This window comes from Primulina eburnea, chromosome 14 (genome assembly GCF_022965805.1).
Source record: "Primulina eburnea isolate SZY01 chromosome 14, ASM2296580v1, whole genome shotgun sequence".
Taxonomy (NCBI): domain Eukaryota; kingdom Viridiplantae; phylum Streptophyta; class Magnoliopsida; order Lamiales; family Gesneriaceae; genus Primulina; species Primulina eburnea.
The window spans coordinates 2,985,691-2,993,553 of record NC_133114.1 but is presented as its reverse complement, the minus strand read 5'-3'; the positions used below and the strand labels follow the sequence as shown (position 1 = coordinate 2,993,553).

At 35.2% G+C, this 7,863-nt stretch overlaps 1 protein-coding gene across 1 annotated transcript; it reads left to right on the top strand.

Annotated features, from left to right (window-relative positions):
• The first annotated feature begins 1,004 nt into the window (after positions 1-1,004).
• On the top strand, positions 1,005-2,037 carry LOC140812481 (uncharacterized). Its single transcript, XM_073170749.1, has 3 exons — positions 1,005-1,108; positions 1,212-1,382; positions 1,486-2,037. Exons 2-3 carry the CDS (start codon positions 1,293-1,295, stop codon positions 2,035-2,037), a joined length of 642 nt encoding a protein of 213 aa, XP_073026850.1. The 5' UTR covers positions 1,005-1,108; positions 1,212-1,292.
• The last annotated feature ends 5,826 nt before the right edge of the window (positions 2,038-7,863 follow it).

Sequence of the window (7,863 nt, the reverse complement as noted above, 5' to 3'; positions counted from 1 at the left end):
TTCGCGACCCCTGATCGGTCGCGCATACACATGCTTCGCGACCCACAAGACGTGTGGGTCGCGAAGCTTCGCGACCCTCGCGAGACGTGTGGGGGTCGCGAAGCACATCGCGAAGTGTGCTTCGCGACCCTTGATCGGTCGCGAAGCTTGCTTACCCCCAAGCTTCGCGAGACCAGGGGTCGCGAGCATACCCACGCTTCGCGACCCAGGGGTCGTGATGGGTCGCGAAGCTTCGCGACCCATCACGACCCCTGGGTCGCGAGACTTGTGGGTCGCGAAGCTTCGCGACCCATGAACACAATTGCTTAAATTTAAATTTTGGCTATTTATGTAACTTTTTGTGTTTGTTTTGATTTTTTTGCAGATTTACTTTCCAACTAAACTTGGAAGGGATCAATTCTTTGAATGCAAAGTAACCGTAGGATCAAGATATACTGAAATCTGTAAGAAAATTGTAGCATTTTTAAATGAGAAAGAGATAGAATATTTGGTGCAATATACTCAATTTGGTAATTTAATTTTATGTGCTAAGGATTATAACAATTCCAATCAATTGTTATGGTTTTTGATCAGTAGGCAAAGTTATGACAGTGAAAGTGAAGAATTTTGGATGATATATCGTAAACGACCTTTACGATTTTCATTATTAGAGTATTGTTTGTTAACTGGATTAAATTGTTCAAATGTTTATCCCATGATACCCGAAGAAGATGAATTTAGGGAGAGACATTTTGGTGGGAGTTACTCTATACGTTTGGGAGATTTGATAGATAGAATAGATGAATATGATAACGATTTTGGAGGAGAAATAGACATTGAAAAAGTGAAATTGGCTTGTCTGTTGTTTGTGGTAGGTGTATTAGGGAGACACAGAAAAAATAAAAATGATACCATAGATTTAGAATGGATTAGATTAGTAAATAATTTTGATAGTTTTATAAACTATCCCTGGGGTAGAATAGCTTTTGAAGAAGTAGTTTATGGACTTAGAAAAGATTTTGAAACTAAGTTCAGAAGCTACGAAAATTTGGTAGCACGCCGTAGTAATGATCCAGATTTCAGCGGGTTCGGCAGCTTCCATATAAGTGGATTTGTTCATCCTTTACAGGTAACTAAATATTGTTCATTAAATGAAATATCCTTGTTATTTTATATCATACTAATCCTTGTTATTTTATATCATACTAACTGTGTTTATTTTTCTGTGTTAGATTTTGGCATATGAATATTTTCCATCCATTGCTCAAGTGTTCGCCCGACCTCGAAAAGGTCCCAATGTACCGATACCTCGGATGTGTCATTGGTTGACTAGAAAATGGAGTAAAAATCATTCACCTTCCATGGATGATGTGAACAAAGCATTTAAAAATGTAAATAACAAGGTAAAAATACAAGAAATTCATTTTATTTATTTTTCTTATTATCTAATATATTTTTTTGTTAACGGTTAACTAATTTCATGTTTATTGTTAATGATTAATATAGGATATTTTGGGGATACTCATTCCCACCTCGGAGGAGCGGGTGTCTGTACATTACATGACTGGAAATTTTGTTGATTCTAATAATGTGATAATCAATCGCATTACGGAGTTAATTTGCCGAGGTATCCAAGTAGTTTGCACTCAAGATCCATTGGGTGACCTAGAGGATGAAGTGGGTGTACAGACTGAGACCGAAGATCGACCATTTCTCCAGCCATTCACATATACATACTCCAGATCATCTCGAGATAAAGTCAGAAAATCTTCTCGGCCATCTCGTAGTCCTTCACACATGAATCCACCGTCTCCTCCTTTGTCTCCTCCATTGACTCACACTCATTTCTCTCCTCCATTGACTCACACGAGAGATCATGTTGCAGATATGTATGAACTTCGTTTCATAAGTTTGGAGGATAAAGTTGAGACGATACAAAAGGACCAAGCCGATATCAAAAATCAATTGAAAAATATACATGACGATATCTCGAGTTTGAAGGATATATTTGGGAGATTATCTTCGATGAATGTCAATGTTGGTAAGTTTTATCAATAGTTATATGATTTTTAATTTTGAGTATGAAAAATGACAAATTGTATGTATTATTCTCAGATCAAGGTGAGACATCAAGTCATCGATTTGAAGATATTCCATTTGAGGTGCATCCAAATATTCCACTTGTGAGCGATCCTTCTTTGACTCGAGCTTTTGAAAAAACTTCGGGCGGTAAGTTAAGATTGTTCACAGTGGAGGAAGAGCCTATGACTGAGGAGGAACTGCGTCGTCTTGTTGTAAATGATATGATGTCTGTGAGTTTTCAGAAAAGAGTTAGAATGTTCGCCAATAGATCGTGGCCACGAGTAAGTGCTGAGATTAATTGTCCTACGGAAAATAGGATGATATGTGGGCTGTGTTCGTCCTACGATAGCTCGTGGTTTCGTGTATTGGGGACACCTGCTTCTTGGCTGACTGAGACCGTAAGTTTGTTTCTTTTTTTTTTTTTTTTTTGCGTTGAGTTAGTAATTAACATATTTCACTTTTATCACTTTCAGCATATTCAAGAATGTTGTCGAGGGTTGCTCCAACTACAAAGGACATACTCACATTTTATGTCACAAGAGGTGTCATTGATGGATGTGGATTTTCATCAGCTGGTTTCGAGTGCTTTCAATGAGGGTGGAGAGTATAATATAGAATGTTTGATGTCCTATGTGAGAGCAGAAATTAGTGAGTGGCCGGCTATTCCATAGAACAAAGCCAAAATAATTTTGATACCCTTTCATCTTCCTGGGCATTGGGTTTTGTTAAAGGTTTTGCCTAATCGTAAGAATATCAAAATCATGGATTCAGACCGTAGCGTAGATAGGTTGGGCAAGACATTGCTTAAACTTATTAACCCTTTGTCTCTTATGCTTCCACATATGTTGGGTGTTGATTCTTCAGAAAGATGGAGTATACTTAGGCCAGAAACTTTTCCTACTCAAAAGACGAGGTTAAAATTTTTTATTTTAAAAATTATTATTTCATTATTGTTTAATGTATATCAATGTATTTAATGTTATTTTTTCATTGCAGCGGTGAATGTGGAGTCTACTGTTTAGCGGCAGCAGCTTATACCATGTTTAGAGAAAATGCCTATGAACTTGACGATGAGAAGATTGAGGAATTTAGGCATTATTGTTGTTGTTGTATTTGGGATAAATTTTGGTCATTGGATTAAAATATTTATGTGATACATTATATTGATTTTTAGTTACATTATGTATTTTTAGTTAATGAATGTGATCTATATACTCAATCTATATGAAAATTGATTTTATTCATTGGTTCGTGTAGGTATCTATTTTAAACAATGAAACATGAAACCAATTTTCATTGTTTAAAATTTATATGCAAAATGAGATTACTAAGGAAATGAAAAAATACTGGAACGACACGAAAACATCAAACAATGCCAAGGAATTGAAAAAATACATAAAAAAAATACCAGACACGAAGACACGAAAAAACGTGAAGGGACACATGCAACGCCCGCACCGCCGAGCGCTCTCGGCAGGGACCGCCGAGCGCTCTCGGCGGAGCTCGGCAGCGCCTGCCGAGAGCTCTCGGCAGGTTCGCGCACCTGCGCGCCGATCCGTGCGCAGGTGCGCTCGCGCGGGTACTGTTCACGGGTCGCGATTACACGCGACCCACGCGACCGAAATTTGGTGGGTCGCGATTACACGCGACCCACGCGACCGAAATTTGGTGGGTGAGTTTAGATCGAGAAACATATCGATTTATGTACAATAAACATTAATTTAATTTCATATGCATCGATATTAAAGTTAATATGTAATGAAATCTGTTACTAAATAATTTTAGTGAAATTAATAAATTAGTTAATATTTATATACAATAAATATTAATTTCATACACTTAAATATACATTCATTAAAATTAATTTCATATGCTTACATATAATTCATCAAAGTGAATATGTAATGAATTTTTTTAGCTCAGTTGTGTTATTATAAAAAATTTGTTAAGATTTTTAGTGGAATTATAAAATTTTTTAAGACCATATTTGTTAGAACAAGAGATACATTCTTGTCAATTTTTTAACTAACATACTTAAATTATAATATATAACTCATTTTAAAATTTTTACACAAATAATATTTTTATTTATATTTACGTTCTAATCATATATAAAGTAAATTATATATTATAAAATGATAAAAAAATCAAAATTTCTTACCTACGCGACCCATTGAGACCCAAACTGGACCCAAACCCTAAACCCTAAACAAAACCCTAAACCAAACCCCTAAATTATCACTCAACCCACGCGACCCAAAATTGAAAAATTTACAAGCCTACGCGACCCATTTATGAAAAATTTACAAGCCGATTACTCACCCTCGAAAAAAATTAAAAATTAGTACACAAATTACAACAAATTACAATCATTAATAAAATCAATTCGATTGTCTTTAAATTCAAACAAATTACAAATAATTCAATCCTATCTTCTACCAAATTCTCCAACGGATGGAAATCTGTTTTGTTTTTTCCTTCCACGTCTTCTCTTGATCACCGGTGGCAGTACTAACATATCATCAAGAGGCCACTCGTTCTGATTCAGAACAGGATAAATCGGCTCAGAATACGCTAAAGACCATATCATAACAGAATAATACTCTGAGCATAAGGAATATAAATTAACATCACGAAAATAACTCGCTGCAATGGCATGTGAACATGGAATCTTGTCAATATCGAATTCCCTATAGGTACATCTCTTTGATTCCAAATCCACAATGTCACTATCCGTAGCACTTCGAACATCAAACTCGAGACGGCCCAGCTCATAAACTTGATATGCCCGACCAATATTAAACCTTTCACGTAGAATTGACTCAACAGTTGGAGTGAAATTTGTTGTTGATGCTATAGATGCATTTCGATACTTTGAAAACCAAGATATAGTCAAAGTCTGCAAAGAATTTAATAGTGCAATGATTGGAAGTTGTCTTTCTTCACGCAATCTTGCATTTATTGATTCAACACCATTAGTTGTCATAATATTATACCGAGATCTTGGGCTATATGCTCGAGTCCATCGATCCAATGAATCACTTTCACTCAAAAACTTTGCAGCATCGGGATATATTTTCTTAAACTTCTCGTACTCCAAGTCAAAGTCGATTTGCTTGTAAACTTTTTCTAACCGCATAAACATTTCGGTATAACCCTTCTTTTTACAACGAATTTTCATATTTTGTGACAAGTGCCATATACAATGACCATGATGTGCATTTTTGTAAACGTTGGCAACTGCGGCAATGATGCCCGGATGTCTGTCTGAGATAATCACCAACTCGTCCTCATCAACCACTACTTCCAAGAGCTTCGTCAAAAACCAACTCCACGAAGCAATTGATTCCACATCAACAACAGCCCAAGCCAAAGGATATTGATGAAAATCTCCATCTTGTGCTGAGGCCACAAGTAAAATACCGTCGTACTTTCCTTTCAACCATGTACCATCAATAGATACTACTTTTCTCATGCATCTATATCCTCTTGCACATGCGCCATATGCTAAAAACAAATACTTGAATCTATTATGCTCATCTACTACTAAATCTATTATACTACCCGGGTTCATTTTCTCAACCATTTTCAAATACGAAGGCAGAAGACCAAAACTTCTTTCAGGATCACCTGTGAAGTTATCATGAGCAAGTTGTTTACCTTTCAAGGCTTTGTAATAGGTAATGTCAACCCCCTTATTCCGCATCATTGTCATAATAGATTTTGGTTGAGGTGTTTTCTGTTGTCCTCGAAAGTTCTCTACCAACATATCACAAACAATAGATGAGCTAGCTTGTCGATGCTTTTTACGCATTCCAGTCATGTCACAATTGTGTGTGTTGCAATATGTACGAATCACAAAATCTGTTGAGTTATCGTGTTTTGAAGTCCAAATTCTCCAGCTGCAACCTTTATTCACACAACGAACCGAATAGATATTTCTAGAAGATTTGACACTTTCAAACTCAAAAGACGAGTTCAAAGCAATATTGGATAGCACTTTCTTCACTTCGGTCTTGCTTGAAAATCTTTGACCAATAAATAAGCTTGAACCATCGGTAAATGAATAAGTATCAGCTTGAACATTAGTCTCAGTATCATGAGCTATACCAATGTGGTGGATGTTAACATCGTTATCATCGACGTTAATATCATCTATATCCTCCACATCATTTTCTGTACTCTTCACATCATTCTCTTGTATATTTTCAGTTTCTAATACATCATTATTGGTACCATGGTCATTTGAGACAAAAGTTCTATCAAAATAGTGATCGTACATATTTGTTTCATCATCAACATACTCATCATCCAAATGCGTAAAATTTAAATCCGGTGACATGATATTTTCCCTTTGAACAATATCAAGGGAAACAACACTTAGTTCAAATTCTACGTGAACTACTGGTCTTTCTTTTGCACATCCAAAATATAAGTATGCTTTCAAATCGTTATCATCTTCAATATAAATTGGACGAATATTGCAATGCTTCACGTCAGGAAGATAACTTAATTTCAATTTTTCTGTACCAGCTAGATTTATAATTCTGTATATCTCACTTTCTATATATTCCACTGAACAAATATCAGAATCCAAAGGAATAGCTGCCCAGTTACCACTAGACCATGAACGCCATTTAAATATATTATCTTCATTAACTTCCCATTCTCCGTTGTACTCAAACAGAATAACTGTTGGCATAACCTACAAAAACATAAATAAGAATATTAAATTATAGACAATATCATTTATTTAAAAAAATATGTTAATGAATTACAACATTGACCAACACATCACTAAACACACGTGGGTCGCGGAGAACACCGCGACCCACACGTTTGGGTCGCGTGGGTCGCGGTGAACACGTTTGGGTCGTGTGGGTCGAGGTGGGTCGTGGTTACCTAAGCCACCGCGACCCACTGTGGTCGAGGGTTGAGGTGCACCTCGACCCACCGCGACCGTGGTTGTGTGTGCACCTCAACCAATCTGTGCACACCTCCACCCATACACCTCCACTGTGAACCTCTATCCATCAATATGTGTGGTTTAGACATTATCCCATATCATAATATAACTCCTCTAAATACTCATCCGAACTCCACTAACAAAAATTCTAACAAAATACAACCAGAACTAAACTGAACAAACAAGTACAACAGTCGAGTATATGCTTACTTCTAAGAGAATCTTCAAATTCAAATGATTTACTTCTCTAGGAATCTTCAAATTTTCAAATGATTTTTGATTAGTTTATCGTGAAGAACACAAAAATAACGGGAATAAATGAAACCTCAATAAGGAATAGGAATAGAATAGGAATAAGAAAGGTTTCTGATATATCAATTAAAAAAATATTTTTTTAAAAAAACTAACTAACTCCCCTAATTAATGAACTAATAAATGACCTCACCTAACTAACACAGTCCACTCCCTTCTCCCGATTTAAAAAAGTCAAAATCTTTTTTATTTATTTAAATTTAAAATGGGTCATATATTTTTTATTGTGTACTATATCATCTTCATTTAATAATTAATATTAAGAATTATTTATATTTATTATTACTTTGGAAAAATTATGATTTTGATTTTGTATATTGTCAATTTTAGTCTATAATTTTTTTTTTTTTGCAATTTTCAAAATTACAATTGCTCCTATATTTTATTTATATTTATTATTTATACTGATAACTAATACATGCGATAATTTGTGTGCATGGATTTTTAAATTAATTAATTATTTTTTAAATCTTTAAGTTAATATTAATTATGATTAACAAATAATTTAACTATTTTTAAACTTT

Coding starts and splice junctions, on each gene's coding strand:
- LOC140812481 (XM_073170749.1), top strand. CDS start 1,293: ATGTGTCATTGGTTGACTAGAAAATGGAGTAAAAATCATTCACCTTCC. Junction 1,383..1,485: donor TTAAAAATGTAAATAACAAG/GTAAAAATACAA, acceptor TGATTAATATAG/GATATTTTGGGGATACTCAT.